General features: G+C 49.9%; 1 protein-coding gene across 1 annotated transcript in view; it reads left to right on the top strand.

Annotated features, from left to right (window-relative positions):
* STPG1 (sperm tail PG-rich repeat containing 1) overlaps positions 1 to 16,866 on the top strand; it is a 67,680-nt gene that overhangs the window by 30,201 nt on the left and 20,613 nt on the right. The window contains exons 4-5 of the mRNA XM_030887993.2: positions 6,760 to 6,861; positions 13,072 to 13,242. Of these exons, the coding sequence (XP_030743853.1) occupies positions 6,760 to 6,861; positions 13,072 to 13,242 (273 nt within the window). The remainder of the gene's footprint in view (positions 1 to 6,759; positions 6,862 to 13,071; positions 13,243 to 16,866) is intronic.

A 16,866-nucleotide genomic window follows, 5' to 3' on the forward strand; every position in this document is an offset into this window, starting at 1 on the left:
CTCGGCGGGCCGGATAAATGTCCTCGGCGGGCCGCATGTGGCCCGTGGGTCGTAGTTTGAGGACCCCTGACTAGTCTTTCTGCCCGCGTTTTAGTTGTGTGTCTATCTGCCTTTCCCTTTCTCTGTGTATGTTTGTTCCTGACTGGCTTCCATTTGTCAACTTAATGCTATTTCAGTCCTGTTTTAGGATGCTTGAAGCCCAGCTTCTAATAAAAATGTCAGCAGCCAACATTTACTGCTCCCCTACTACGTGCCTTGCCAGTCAGTTTGCAACCATAATCTCTAGTTCTCAGAATAATCCTCAAGGGAAGGGTGTATTTTCTTAATTTAACAGAAAAGGAAACCGAGGCTTAGCGATGGTAAGTGACCCGCCCAACATCACACAATGTCTAACACAGGGTTTGGCACAGAAGAGGCCCTCGATAAATATTTGTTGAATTAATGTTGAAAGAATCAGACCTCAGACCCAGGTCCAGCCGCCTCCAAAGCCCTGTCTTCTTTCCACACGCCGCACCACACCCCCTGCGAGGCCACAGGTTTGGTTTATGAAAGCCCGCGTGCTTCCGAGAGGCCCTACGTTACATCAGCCACACTCAACACCCAGGAAGATGTCAGTGACGGCACGTGGGCGCCACTGACACCCGATCGGGCGCCCAAGACGCACATCCAGAAAGGAAAGGCGCTGAGTGTGGGCCCTGCCCGGGGTACCCCGCTAGAGCCACAGTGGCTCCGGGAGCCCCGGCCAAGGACTGGCACTCCAGCTTTTTAGATGCCGCCGCCCGGGTTCAGCAGCATGAAAACTCATCTGAGCATTTGAAAGCCCGCGGTGGCGCAGCGTGGCACTGTTTGGGAAGGGCACGGGTTCCCCAGCTCTTCCCTGCCACCAGTCAGCCTGACTGTAAAGGAGTCCCTTAACTTCACTGGTCATCAGTCTCCTCCTCTGGAGCATCAGCTGTAGCCAGAGGATTGGGGAAGTCTCTTCAAGCTATAAAAAGGAAAAACAACAGAGAGCCTTCCTATCCGAGCTCATTGTTCTCGCTTTTTCCCCAGGGTAATAGGCATGGAGAAGTTAAGGATCTTGTTTTACATCACCCGATGATTTAGTGAGGCAAGACAAATTAAAAACAGATTTTAAAACGCCAAGTGCCTCACCACCCTGCTTAGAGCATTAATCACACACACCCTGGTGCCTGTTCTCATAGCGCACTGTGTCCTCATGTCAGTTCTGTGACCCACTTAGCACACGTGAAGCAGAGAGGAGCTGGGCTCTTGGAAAGGTGCTCGTACCTCGTTGTGTCACCCCGTCGCCCGGCTCGTGCACCCCAGAAGGACAGGGCATCCTTCACAGAGCTCGGCGCCTGGAAGGACAGCTTGGTTTCTAGAGAGGAGGCTGGCACTCACGCGCAGCTCACGGGCACTACAGCTGTGCAGGTGGCTATGTGTGCACACGAAGCACACGCCTGGTTCATGGTAGAGCATGGCCCAGTAGCCCTTTGGGCACGTCTTCCCCCATGTCCCCTCTCCCATCCCTGGCCATCCTGGATGGCGGTCAGTGTTTCCCAAGCTGCGTCATCCGAGGGACCCCACTCATGCCTTTGCACCTCCACTCTGTCCTCTGAAAACTCAGGCTGTTACAGTCACTAGGCCCTGGCCACGGATTCCGAGCCTGTGCGTCTAACCCAGAAGGAGCGCTCGTGGGCCATGACCCTGCACCTCTTGGAAGGGGCACAGTTTTAAATTCCTGGCCATGAGGCCACCCTCCCAAAGGGTAGGCAGGCCAGGATTACGCTCCATGCTCTCCAACGCCGTGCTGGCCAGCACAGGGTAGCCGGCAGCAGCAGGTGCTCCTTGGGGCTCCCACTAGCCTGTCTTATGCCACCAACCGCTCTCTGCCTGGCCTTATCATGTGGACACACATTTTTCTCATGGTTTCTTCTTTTTCACTGTGGTGAAAATATATACAACAAAACATCCGCCCATCCAGCGATTTCTCCGTGTAAAAGCCAGTGGCATGGATTCCTTCCTTCACTCTGTCCAGCCGCTGCTGCTGTCCTAGTCTGTGAGGGTCCATCTGGGCTCTGCTACTGACGGGGGACTCCTGGTGTGGCAGTCCTTGGGGCTGCCGGCCCGTGCCCTTGCCAGGCCGGTCAAATCCTCCAAAATGCATGAAATGGCTGAGTGCCTTTCTCATCAAATCACAGGACTTTGTCTCACCCCTTGGGCCTGCTTTGGACACAGTGCCTTCACCCCAGGACTGGAACTTGTGAGCTGCTAGCACGTGTGCTGTGTCTGCCCCCCACCCCACCCCCCGCCCCCCAAGCACATGGCCTGGACCCTTGATTGCAGGTGTAAGAAAGGAGGGCACTGGAAAAGTGGGGAGGGTGTTCTTGGGGACAGTACCGTTCTCTGATCCCTTGAGGATGTGGGGTTCACTTCTCTGTTCTGTATTCAGCCCAAGGGGGCCAGCAGTGGGCAGAGCCCGTTCCCTGGTGCTCTGCATGGCGGCTGCCCCGCTCTCCCACATCTAGCTTTCTCCTGGGAGATTAAGGAGCACCCTCTAAGGAAGTGAGCTCACCTACGGGCCCTTTCTCACAGCCCTGCCTTTTCCAGGCTTCCAGGCCCCCTCCCTTACATTCTGAACAAAAAAGGTCAGGTTTTCTTGTTCAAAGTATGGCTGTGACCAGAGGCCTGGAATCGGTGTGTAGGGTGAGGGCAAGGAGGGAGGGGAAAATCACAGACCATATTTTCCAGGCCCGATGTCTGGAAACCATTGGTTTGTCAAACCTGAAAGAATGAGCCAGCATTTCTGAAACCAGGAGTAGAAAATGCAAGCTGTCTGAAGGCCTGACTGGCGGCAGGCTGTGCATAGGAACCCTGCAGTTATCTGGGTGCGGTCTCTCTCTTCTTTTCCATCACTTCTCTCACAGCCTCTTCCACGGTCAAGTGAATATATACCAAAGCTGCCCATTTGGGGCGTTGCTCCTTCAAGAGAACCCTTGGCGCATGCCAACCAAATGCTGCCCAGGCGTGAGTTGGAGGAGGCGATGGGGGTATGTATGCCAGCCAACACTCCTTGCTCAACCCTTCTTTAAAGGGCCCGGCCCCCCTGAGGCTACTGAGGGCAGTGTGAAGATCATGAGGATGGGGATGGAGACAGGCACTGCACTGTTCTAGCCCTTTCACGTGATCGGCTCACTTAGTGCTCGCAGTACGAGGGAGGCAGGGAGGCAGCAGGGATGGGACCCGACGGTGGTACCCAATACCAGACCAAACTCACTGCCATCGAGTCAGTTCTGATTCACAGAAAGCCTGCAGGGCAGCGTAGAACTGCTCCTATGGTTTCCAAGACGGCAACTCTTTACGGGAGAAGAAAGCCCGGGTTTTCTCCTGAGGAGAGGCTGGTGGTTTTGAACTGCTGACCTTGTGGTTAGTGGCCCAGTGGGTAATCACTGCACCCCCAGGGCGTCTATGATACTCAATAGAGCATTGATAAATAAGTGCTCTTGTTGCCCCCGCCCTCCCCCTGTCTCAATGTTGCTTGCCTTGCTTCGCTTTCTGAGGTAGCCTTGGCCAAGAAACCAAGTGGTGGCCACCTTGACCCAGCTGCAGCTCAGAGCGCTGAGAAGCCCAAACTCATCAAAGTCACAACAGGATAGTGGGAGGTTTGAACTACGATTCCCGAGGAGGATTTTATGTCCCTCCCAGAACCCTGTCCTCATCACTAACAGGGGCTGGGGTGTCAGCTGGTAAACCAGCACCTCCTCCGACAGGGAAAGTTTTGATTACTAGTATTAGCGCTTGCTGATTTCCATAGAGTAAATATTTCTATCCTGGCTGATTTTAAGCTACTAATGATTTTTTTTTAGACTAGAAAAATTTATGACTATTTAACAGGTGCCCTTGCAAGCTGGCCTTGGTATCCCCAATCTTCCTGTCCGGAAGCCCTCACCTTGGAGAGTCACTGTGAGCAACCAGGCAGCTCTCCGTCCCTCCAGGCTAAGATACAAACATTCATAACAGGCCTTTCTATTTGCCTTGGACCCAAACCAGCCTGCAACATGGCCGAGTAAAATGTGATTAAGGCCCCAGTTGGGCTGCCAGATGTAGCAACGAATAAAAACAGGCAGCCCAGGTACATTTGTGTTTTAAATAAAGCAACCATTGTTGTTTTAGTCTACCCCCCAAAACAAAACAAACCCACTGTTACCCGATCAATTCTGGCTCGAATGACCCCATAGGACAGAGTAAAATTGCCTCGCGGAGTGTCTGAGGCTATAAGTCCTTATGGAAGTCGTCCGCCTCATCTTTCTCTCACAGCGCGGTGGGTGGGCTCAAACTGCCAGCCTTTAGTTAGGAGCCCAAGGCTTAACCCACTGCAACACCAGTGATCCTTGTCTGGTGAGTGTTGGACAGTTAGCCTGAAGGCCAGTGGCTCAAACCCCCCAGCTGCTCCTTGGGAGAGCCATCTGCTCCTATACAGATTGGCAGTCATACAAGCTGCATACAGGATCGCTACGAATTGATCAACTCGAAGGCTGTGGTTTGGCTTAGGAAGTCCTGAATGTTACACGGGATGCGCGTATATTCAAATAGTTGCTTGTGGTTTACCTGCCAGTCAAGCTTGACTCGGAGTCATATGTTTTATCTGGCAACCCGAGCCCCCAGAAAATCCTCGTGGACTGCTCGTGGTGATGAGAGGGTGGCAGTGACCTGGGAGCTGGCCACGTGTGCCCCGCTGGCCACTGTTGAAACGAGAAGAGCGGTGGTGCCACGGTTTAGAGACTCTGCAAGGGGAAAAGCACGCGGCATCCGCCCAGCACTTTCATTTTCCGCAGGGAGCCCGGGGCCCGGAGGGGACTTGTTCAAGGCCATTCACTCAGCTAATAGCAGTGCGGAGTCTCCGAACTCCAACCTCCCTGCCACTGAGTCCAGGCCGGCTCAGAGCGACCCCTCTGGGATTCCGAGACTGAGACTGTTCGTGGGAGTAGGAAGCCCAGTCGTTCTCCTGCACAGCTGCAGGTGGTTTCGAACTGTGGATCGTGTGGGTGGATCGCAGCCCAACGCATAACCACCACCCCACCAGGGTTCCCCAGCACGGAGACTAGAACTGCAGACCCCCACAGAGTCGCCTGTAAGAATTGGTTAGATTTGGGGGTTAAGAGCAGACTGTAGCCATTCAAATTCGGACTCTGGCATTTACTAATTCCTCAACGCGAGCTTTTACCTTTCTGGTCTTGTCTTCATCTTCTAAATGGGGATTGGATGAGTCCGTGCTACATTTGAAGTAGTTAGAGCATCGTGGGGCCCACTATGAGCCTTCAGTCCATTGGTCCTTTGCCTACTTGCTTCCCCGTTGCCTCGGGAATCTGTACCCCCATGCTGGTCCCGGGATGCCCCTGGGCTTGGCCTTGTTTTTTCTCCCTCTTTGCCTCTGGTTCCCTGCCAGCCAACCCTACTTTTGTTCACCGGGGCCACCATCTACTATTAAAATCAGCTTGAATCAGGCTCAAAGGATTCATACTACCCTGAAAATCCCACACAGAAGAACCTGTTAAGAACTTATGGCCCTACCCCTTCACATGCAACTGTCCCCCCCCTGCCACGGCCAGACTGGCAAGTTCTTGAAGACGCACTGACGGTCCCCAGGCAGCAGTCGGGATGGTGGCGAGAGGAAGAGCCTGAGTGGCAGACTTTGGAGACAGCAAGTTCTGGAGTCCAGTTGCCTGGACTTACGTCTGAACGTCACCACTTCCTACTACGGACCCCACGTCTCTGGGCCTCCCATTCCCTCAAGTGAACTGACAGTGGTTCCCCTGCAAGAGACCCGGGTGAGGAGGACGCGTTGCCCCCATCATGCACTTAGCACTGGGTTCACCTTCTACCACTTTCCATCAGTGAGACCTTGGGAAATGCTCCCTTGTGCCTCAGTGGCTCCCATCTAGTAGACCCCTGGTCGTGGGCTGAGGGCAAGGCTTAAACGAGAAGCTTTGGAAAGCTCCCAGGAAACTCTGGGGACAGTGAGGCATCCTAACCATTTCATGCCACCGGCCTGACCAACATCTGTCAACACGTGGCTTCTCCCCGGGCACTGCCATGGCAAAAGGGGCTGAGATCCTAATCACCTGCCACCACAGGGACGGGCGGGCTCAGAAGGTAAGCTTTTGTTTTTCAACACCGACAGCCCCACATCACCTTGCTCTGGAGCCCCACGAGCTGGCCTCTCTTTGTCTGAGAGTTAGAAATGGTCTTGTTTGGGATGAAGGTTGTTTTTGTTTCATTTTGCTTTATAAACAGAGACACTCCCCAATTTCTGTTCTGAAAGGCTGAGGAGGAAGCTGAGTCAGGTGGGGTGCGGCTACCATGAAATCAGCCACCCTTCCCTGGCCGTGGGTTGGGTTTGGCTTACCCACCAATATGCTTTGACTTGTGTACCAGCCGTGTCCAGCATCCCATTTTATGCGCATTTCTCTCATGGCGTGAGCAGCACCAGCCTTCCTATGGAATGTGGCTCCCTCAGCATACAGAGCATGGCTGTGGCAGTCTCAGGCCCGGGGTGGGATTCCAGCCCAGTGCTAGGTGACCGAGACCATGGTTGGGAAAGTTCGGAAGTGGTGGAGTCAGGCAGTCGTTCCTGAAAGTGGAGCTGGTGCCCATCCTGCGCTTAACAGCGAGGCTTAGTGTCAATAAGGCATAAGGCATGTAGAACAGCACAAGAGAATTGCCTGTATCCCAACACTGCCGCCTTCTCCTCCCTTTCAGAATGATACCCCTGGACCTGGCTTCTACAACGTCATTCATCAATCTCCAGTGTTCAACAGTGTCTCCTTGTCCAAAAAGGGGACTTGCATGTTTCCGTCTATGGTGAGCACCCTTCTCTTGGGTCAGGGTGTTGACTGATCAGTAAATGTCTTCATTCATTGGCCGTCTGGGTCCTGCTCTGTAATTAGTAGAGTAACCACCTCCTCAGATTTCATGCAGGTCACCTGGGCGCTTAAGTAATTTTCTTCCCACCACCAAATAGTACCAGAGTGGGAAGCAAAGGTAGAGGCATATTTAGAGCTGGACCCTCCCAAGCCCCATCCTGTCATCCCTGAGTGGACTAAGCAAAGGTTTGCCTGAGATTTTTTTGGCCTAGCGGGAAATGAATGGTACCCTTACACATCTCGTAGACTTAGGCCAAGAATACTCTTTACTTGGATATTTCTAAATTGGGCAGAAAGAGAGCTGGAGCAAGGGAGGAGAGTCCAGCTAGGACTAGGGTAGCAGTGGTCGGACAGTGACCACGAAAGTGAGCCCAGCAGGACACTCAAAACTCACAACAACACACATCTGCTTTGCTGCCCCTGGAAAAGGTCTATTAACCGCCTGCAAATGTTTGTTATCATGCCTGACATTGGTATTGCTTTTTTAAAGAAAACGACACCAAGGGACCATTTAAGATACACTAAATGCAGCCACGCGTTGGAATTCAGGTTTGGCAGAGATGAATATTCCGGGCGCAAGCTCACCTTGGAGTTACCTCCCCATCACCAAAGAAGTTGTGGGGACACATGCCCACATAAGTGCACAGAGCCGCCACACCTCTGCCTGCTTCCCTGCCCCAAGTGCTGTGGTAAAGAGACTCGGCAGCAGCAGAAGTCTTGGCACAGGAGACCAGAACTGAGACCTAACCCTGACTCAGCTGTCGCTTCTCGGGGCGACCTCAAGTACGTCACCCTTCTGTGTGCCGATTGCCTCATAAAACATGGAGACTCCCTGGAGGCACTGGGCAAACGTACGCGGCAATGGGTGAAATGCTCTTTGAAACTGCAAAGCATTATATACATGCTAAATATTATGATTGTTACCACCTGACTCACATAGACTACTTCCTGAACCACCTAGGTTTTCGCTCCAAGAACGGCTTTGCCAAATACCGGCGTTGCCCATCCCTGCTTGGTGCCAAAGAAAAGGACTGAATCATAGCACACAATCAAGTCACTGCTCAACTGTACGTGCGGTGACTTCCCAAATGCCCTTGTTCAGCACAAGGCCGGGCCGTCTAGGCAAGAAGCCCGGAGCCTAACCAGACCTTCCAGGCCCTTAAACATTCAGACCAAACCGAAGAGAAGGTAGGCAGGGAGTTCTTGACATTCCCTTCTGCTGCCTTCTGTTGACGCGTGGAGTCACCTTTATATTTATAGGAACGCCTCGACTCCTGTGTCCTTGGGCAGAAGCCATAAGTGGTTGGTGGAACTCTGCCCGGAGACTCCCATCTCTTACCTCACCCCTTTTCTGAACTGGATGTGAATTTCATCTCGTCCTTCCTCTCCAAGTGACTTTCACGTTGAGTACCACCCCCGCTTTATGTGCTAGCCTATGAAGGAATCAGAAGGAGCCCTTGTCTGAGACCCCCTACATTCCCAGCACGGGTGTGACCTGGCGTGTGGTGGGTGAGGCTGGTCAGAACCCTCTGTGCATCTATGTGTTTTAGAAACTTCCTGATGACTGCTAGAGCAAATACACCCAACCATTTGAGAGGACCTGTCATCTCTCTCAGTCACATGACACAATAAAGAGCTTCCTCCATGACATCCGAATCATTGTCCAGAATGATTCCCACGACTGACTGGGAAGTTAAGTGGGTCCGTGGAGAGGAGACGCCGAGGGCCTTTCTGTGTCTGCATGGTGACAGAAGGGGCGGCACTCCAACAGGTAGTATGTGCTGGGGGCAGGCTCCTAGGTGCTGCCATGGGGTCAGATTGGAGACCACAGGCTTGGCTGGAAAAAGAAAGCCAAGGGGGGTCATGGATTCGTGAGTGCTACTTTAGCTAGACTCAGAGACTAGATCTATTGTGATTATAATGCTTCATGAAGCTTGGTCTCAATTGGGAATATTTTAGAGCAGTGTTGCCTCAAATCTGTTAGCAGGTGCTAACATAGATTCTGTGGCCTTAAAAGCTTAGGAAAGGCTGGTTAAACCAAGTTAAAACAGATTTCATTATTGTAGAACTTAGATCATTTAATTAATACACAGCGCATGTTATGAATCCTCCCAGTGAGCACATGGTGTGAGAGCTCTCCAAATATACTTGACTCTGGGACTCTTTCTTTGTGGCCTCTACTGCACCAGCACCTTACTGAGCTGGCAGCACGCTAGAAAACGTGCTTGCCCACCCTGCTGTGTGATGTAGGACAGGCATGCAGGAAGTAGCTCTGCCAAGGAGAGGTTGACCTTGGCACCTTTAATCTTCTGTGGAATTACGAGGAAAGAGCATAGGCAAAGCGTACACACTGGTCTAAGGAGAGAGAGGGCGGTAGTTCTTATTGAACGATAACCTCCCACAGCCATTTGTCAGATGCGCTTCCTATAAGTGAAAGCACATACTGTCCCTACTGGGCCACCATGCCTCTCAACGTAGTCCTGTTTAAACGGCAATCGGGGATCTTCTCATTTCACTTATAGGCCTGCACAAAACCCCAAACTTGCTGCCATCAAGTCAAATCTGTTTAGCGACCCTATAGGACGGGAAGAACTGCTCCTGTGGGTTCCCAAGACGGTATCTCTTTATGGGAGTAGAAAGCCTCATTTTTCTCCAGAAGAGTGGCTGGTGGTTTGAAACTGCTGACCTTGTGGTTAGCAGCCTCATGTGCAACCCACTACGTCACCAGGGCTCCGACATGTATGCATACGCAGAGCTGTTGCAGATTTGGCACCAGATCACTGCAATAAAGCAAATCGCACGAACCTTTGTTGCCTATCAAAGTCATGTTTACACTATACTGTAGTTGAATAAGGGTGCAAGAAATAGCATCATGAAGCAGTTTGCAATATCGTGAGAATGACCCAAAGTGGCACAGACACACAAAGGGCGCACGTGCGCTTGGGAGGATGGTGCCCGGAGACCTGATCTCTGCAACAGTCACAGAGCTTGGCTTGGAGTTGGAAATGCAGTGTCTGTGGAGCACAATAAAACGGAGTGGGGTCAGAATGTGGGCTCCACCGTTCAACGAGCAGAGAACATTCAGTTCCCTCAAATGTAAAATGGTATCATAATATCACTCAGGATGATCTGCAGCTCCCTAGAAGAACTCGTTGGCATTCCACCATTCCAGGAGGTGGCATAGAGCATGAATCAGGGGTGCTGAAGGATGAAATTCAAGCTGCTCTGAAAGCATGAGCCCAAACCCCAATCCACTGCCATTGAGTCGATGTCAACTGACGACCACCCATAAAATTTCCTTGTGAGTTTCTGAGACTGTAACTGTTTACCGGAGTAGAATGCCCTGTGTTTTAGGATCACAGCCTGTGTTAGTCTGGGTAAACTAGGGAAACAAATCCACAGAAACTCACATGAATAAGAGAGAGTTTTATATAAAGGGTGAGTGTACATTAAGAAAGCATCCCAACCCAGTGCTGTCCAAGCCCATAAGTTCGACATTAGCCCATATGTATGACACCATCTGCCAAGTCCTCCTCAATCTCACAAAACACAACAATGATGCTGACTGCAGGAGGAGAGCCGAGTTAGTGAGCGTGTAAGCATCTCAGCACTGGCAGGGGTCTCCACACAGCTGCTCCAGCACCCAGGGCTGCATCAGGGTAGGTCCATGTGGCTTCTCCTCAGGGATGTCTTGTAGGAAGTGAGCCTTGCCAGCTGAAGCAGGGAACTGGCTAAGGCAGCTGCACCCTGGTCCGACCATCAGAAAGCAAGAGACCCAAGACCCTGAAAGGTGAGGCTCACCGGGCCATTTATCTCTCTGCCCTTCATTTAATCCCACATGTGTTTATAGGCCATGTCGGCACAATAAACCTTAACTATCTCACAGTCTGATGCACAATAACCGTAGTGCCACCAGGACTCTGCTAGCCAAAAACAAAGACCCAGGAATGGACGGAACACCAATTGAAATGTTCAAACCAGCTGATTGGGGGCCTGGAAGCACTCATTCATCTATGCCAGGAAATTTGGAAAACAGCTCCTTGGCCAACTGACTGGAAGAGATCCACATTTATACCAAAGAAAAGTGACTCAACAGGATGCATAACTTATAGAGCACTGTCATTAGTATCCCATGCACATAAATTTTTGCATAAGACATTCCAACAATGGTTGCAGCAGTCCATTAACAGGAAATGCCCAGAGGTTCAGGATGGATTCAGAAGAACACACGGAACAAGGGGCATCGCTGCTGATGTCGGATAGATCGTGGCTGTAAGCAGAGAACACCAGAAAGATGTTTGTTTGTGTTTTAACGACTATATCAAGGTATTTGACTGTGTGGACCCAAACAAACTATGGATCCACACTCGCTGCTCATGGCAGCGGCAGTCAAGGGATCAGAAGACATGTTGCATTAGGTAAATCTGCCGCATGAGACCTCTTTCGAGTATTGAAAAGTAAGAATACTACTTTGAGACCTAAGGTGTGCCTGACCGAAGCCATGGTATCTTCAGCTGCCTCATATGCGTGTGAAGCTTGGACATTGGATAAAGAAGAGCAAAGAAGAGTGGATGCATTGGGATCGTGGAGAAGAGCACGGAAAGTACTGTGGACTGTTAGAAGGACAAACTGATCTGTCTTGGAAGAAGCAGCCAGAGTGCCCCGTAGAGGCAAAGACGTCCTCTTACACACTTTGGACATGTTGTCAGGAGACCAGTCCCCGGGGAAGGACCTCCTGTTTGGTAGGTGTCCGTACAAAAGAGGAAGGGCCTCCAGGAGATGGGTTGATGCCATGGCTGCAACAGTGGGCTGAAGCATAGGAACAACGGTGAGGCTGGTGCAGGACCGGGCCGTGGTTTCGTTCTGTTGTGCATAAAATAAGGTCACTATGGGTTGGGACCGGCTCGTTGGCACCTAACAAGAATTCCATGAAAGACAGTTGCTTAAGTGTTGGCCAAGATGCAAAGTGACACTGGACTGACCTTACGCCTGGGGGCATCAGTGGGTGCTTAGCCAGTGCTGCCCAAGCCCACATGTCCAACACTAACCCATAGGTCTGCCATCAATCCACAAAGTCCTCCCCCATCTCACAAAACAGACGCAATGATGCCGACTGCAGGGGGAAAGCCGAGTCAGTGAGTGGGTAATCGCCTTAACACTGGAGGGAGTCACCACACGGCTTCTCCAGCACTCAGGGCTGCTGGAAGTCAGGAAGAGGCAGAGGCGGGGCTCAAACCTAGGTTAGACTCTGATCAACTGGGGCTCTGGTCAATATCACTGCTGCACACCAATGGGGGCCCAGGTACCATGTGTTGAGAATCACTGTCACCAAGTTCAGAGTGAAGTAGGGAAGCCATAGCCAGCAACCCTTTTCAAGCAGAGACACTCCAGGCAACTTTTGACCATAAATTCATGGGCACCTGCTACTTTTTTTTTTCAATCAGACTCTAATTCTTGCCATACTATCTTAGGTAAAGTGATGTTATCACCTAGTTTCTATGGCCTTTGTCCCTTTTTGTTTGGCAAACATTGATTCTACTTGGGTTTTTTTAAAACTGAAAATAGTTTATCACGGCTTCCTGAAAGTAGTGGGATTGGTTCTGTTAAGCAGCAAGCATATTCTAGGGTTTTATGAACACAGTAAATGAGGTGGGAGGTAGGAGGTATGGGTGGACAGTAAACTCCGCGGACCCTTGTCCCTTTGTGTGTGAAGCAAACTCGCTGTTTAGGAAGCTGAGATCCTTTAACCTTAGCATCGAGATGTGAGGTTTGACTCAGAAGAGGAGCCTAGCTTGTGGGATGCGGTGGGGATGGGAGTCTCAATCTTCCCACCAGCCGGTGAGTCAGCTGTCAGTGGCCCGGACAAGGATGGGGTAGGAGAGCATTTATAGCAAACTTATTTTTGCCAGGTCCCACACAGAAGATGAATACATTGAGCTAGTTTACAGAAATAGAAGCAGGTCTGAACTCGCATCTTCTAAGAACAGCTCCTCAAAACTCGAAAGCAGCTTATCCTTGCTACCTGCTGGGATTTCAGATTTTGTCAAATGTTTTCAGACCTGGAGCTGAGCGCCCTCTTTCTGACACCTGTCCTTCAAAGCCACGAGAGTCTACAACAATGCTGATTCCTTTGTCTTTCTGCTTCCAGGGCACCCGCATGAGCAGCACCACCTCTAAGTATCCTGCAGCAAATGCCTACTCAATCCCGTCGTATATTTTTTCAAAGAAAGACTTCAGCAATACCTGTTCCAGCATGTTCCAATTGCCACACTTTGCCAAAGTTCTCAAATTTGAAACTCCTGCCCCAAACCATTACAATGTAAGAACACCGCGTGCACTCACTCAACATACAAGTATGTTGAAGGAATGATTTACTAAAAGAAGAAAGGAGGAGAGGGTTGGGAAATAGAGTTTTAAAGCCATTAGTAAATCCGTTAGCAATTATTAACTACCCAGTGGGTCCGTGAAACGTTGTAAGATTCTTAGAGGGAGTGTGCAGAACCCAGAGAGAAGCAGTGGGAAGACCACTATCCCAAGACATACTTAAGCTAATCACTCTTCTTCTGGTAGCATAGTGGGTTAAGTGTAGGGTTGCTGGCTCAAGGTCGCTGGTTCAAGCCGACTAGTCACTCCGAGGGAAAAAGACAGGGATGTCTGTTCCTGTGAAGATTTAGTCTCAGAAACCCTACGGAGCAGTTCAAGGCTGTCAAATGGGCTCACCGTGTGTCAGAATGGACTCAATAGTGGTGAGTGGGTAGGCCTCTCATCAACCCTTTCTGGGGCAGTTTTTCATCTACAATAGGGGGTATATTATTAACTGCAGACACTATCCATTTACTTGGTAGATACTCAGGGAGAAAAGGAGCTTTATCTTTCCATATCAGACATTTATATAAATAACTATGTATATGCATGTATATATTTGTGTATATATATGCATCTATGTATTTTTTCACAGTAGTGCTCTACCAGTTAACAAGTGCTTTGCTTTCACCGTGGCAGAATAATATACATAATGGGAAAGAGATTGCTACAAGGAGGTTTGGTTCCAATCTTGGCTTTGTTACTATTTAATTGTGTGGCCTTGGGCAAGTCCCTTAACCTTTCCGGAACTCAGCTTATTGATCTATTCCATGAGGTTACATGTCTTCCTCATGTTACTGATATAAGTGTTAAGTGAGATCATTTAGTCTGAGTGCTTAGGTAGTTCTCGCTGGTAAACCGATTGAATCCATCAGAGAAGGCGGGCAGACTCATGGTCGTCATAGACTGCAAAACTTAAGAACTGCTCATAAATGGACCCAGGTGGGACTGTCTTTGAGCAAGTCCTTTGACCTCTTGAGCCTCGATTGTAAGATGGAATTAATACTACTTGCCCTGTCAGGGGCATTATAAGAAGCATATGAGATCAGGAGTATGAAGGCACCTGACATGCATAAGATATTACTTATACACAGGTGTTATTATTATCACGTCATATTTTGGGTTATTTTGGTTTGGGAATACTTACATTTCCATATTTTAAAAAATCGTTTTATTGGGTGCTCATGCAAGTCTTATCACAATCCATACATCCATCCATTGTGTCAAGCACATTTGGGCATTCGTTGCCCTCATCATTCTCAAAACATTTGCTCTCCACTTAAGCCCTTGGTTTTCCATTTGTTTTTATAATATCCTGAAGACATATTTATTTTTATGGCTACCAAGAGTCTGCCCACCTTCTCTGATGGCTTCCATCAGTTTTGCACAAAGTAGTATTGGTGCTTACAAGACCAGCACGCTACTCCCATACTCTACTCCCGTACTCTACTCCTGTACTCCGCTCCCATACTCTACTCCCATACTCTACTCTATTCCCATACTCTACTCCCATACATACTCCCATACTCTACTCCCATAAATACTCTACTCCCATACTCTACTCCCATAGTTACTCTACTCCCATAGAGTTACTCTACTCCCATAGAGTTACTCTACTCCCATACTCTACTCCCATACTCCCATACATACTACCATACTCTACTCCCATAAATAGTTACTCTACTCCCATACTCTACTCACATAAAGAGTTACTCTACTCACATAAAGAGTTACTCTACTCCCATACTCTACTCCCATAAAGAGTTACTCTACTCACATAAAGAGTTACTCTACTCCCATACTCTACTTTAAAATTCAGTATGATATATTTTACCCCTGCAGTCTGGCCCTGGATGGAACAGCACAGATCTGAGGAGTCCAGGTACCCAGAAGCCTGGAAGTCATAATGATGATGCTAAACTAGCACTCTTTGATGGGCAGTGTGTAAGAGCTGATGTAACAGTGATTTGTTCATCTTAGGCAAGACTCACGTATGATGAACATGACCACATTCCCAGTTAGAGAAGAGTAAGCTAAGGCTCAGAGAGTGAAGGGCTTTGCTCAAAGTGACCCGCTTGCAGGCACCATTTGCACAGGCTGAGGCAGAAAGCTGGGGAGTGATGGGAGTCGCTGTGTCCCAATGCTTCACCAGTTCTGTAGTTACTCGGGGACAGGTGGGTGACACAGGCAAACAAGACCATTGAACCGTGATTGACTGTGAGGGCCACAAACAGGAGTTAAAGAGAGAGAATAGTGTGTGAAGAGGGGAGGGTGGGGAAGGGCTATACCGCACCCTCTAGACCAGCGGTTCTCAACCTGTGGGTCATGACCCCTTTGGGGGGTCAAATGACCCTTTCGGCGGGGTCACCTAAGACTATCAGAAAACATATTTCCGATGGCCTTAGGAACCGAGACACCACTCCTCTCTGTCTCCAGGTGAGTCCGCCCACATGCAGATACGCCCACATAAGAAAGACTTGAAGACTGTTACCCATGTTATACCACGCTTCAAGACAAAATTTCATTTATTTGTCATTAGGAATAAATATTTCACAAAAGATGACATACTGTTTTTGTGATTCATCACTATGCTTTCATGATGTTCAATTTGTAACAATGAAAATACATCCTGCATATCAGATAGTTACATGACAATTCATAGTAGTAACAAAATTACAGTGATGAAATAGCAACAAAAATACTTTTATGGTTGAGGTTCACTACAACATGAGGCACTGTATTAGAGGGTCGCAGCACTAGGAAGGTTGAGAACCACTGCTCTAGACTGTGTGGTCAGAGCAGGCCCCAAGGTTGATACTCAAAGATGGAAGGTGCCAGAGCTGGGGGCCAGAGGGAATAGCATATGCAAAGGTCCTGGGACAGACAAGCCCATGGGCTCAATGGCTAGAGTCATGTGAGCTAGGAATAGAGGGGAAGGGGTGAGGCTGGGCAACGAGGCAGGGCCCAGTTCTGCAGGGGCCTAGTCACCTGGGAGGGAGTTTGAATTTTGTTCTCTGCACCAAGAAGCCACTGAGCGGGCTGGGAGCTGTGGGGCGCTATCATCCGATGCACTTTATAAAAGTGCCCTCCCACTGCTGGATGGAGGACCGATTGCTGTGCGGGTGCCCTTGTGCTTCCTGTGTCTGCTTCCCCACCCGCTGGCATGGCCCTCCGCCTGGCTTCATCTCTCCAGGACCTAGCACAGGCTGTGGTAGGCTGTAAGTACGCAGTGAGCGTTCACAGAATCCCAGGGATCTGGGGACGAGGTCTCCCGGGCTCAGAACTTTGTCCTTCTGCCACCTTTTTCAGTGCATGCTTTCTGTGCATGGTGGTTGTCATGTGATCCTAGAAGCCATATATACTTGTCATAAAACACTTAAATGTTGTAGGGATGTGTGCGTTATGGAGTGACGGTCCCTCATCACGCTATTCCCCAAAGCAACCGCCAAGAGCAGCATCTTCTGTTTCCTTCTTCCTTCCCTTGCAAGGGTTAGGTTTCACCCAGGACGTGCATTTTCCACGTGACGTGCATCGGGCTTCCTCCCATGGCAGCGCTAGAAACCCGCTGCTGATGTTTTCC

Source organism: Echinops telfairi, unplaced genomic scaffold (assembly GCF_000313985.2).
Source record: "Echinops telfairi isolate 266 unplaced genomic scaffold, ASM31398v2 ScPeMD7_7457;HRSCAF=8495, whole genome shotgun sequence".
In the NCBI taxonomy this organism is placed as follows: domain Eukaryota; kingdom Metazoa; phylum Chordata; class Mammalia; order Afrosoricida; family Tenrecidae; genus Echinops; species Echinops telfairi.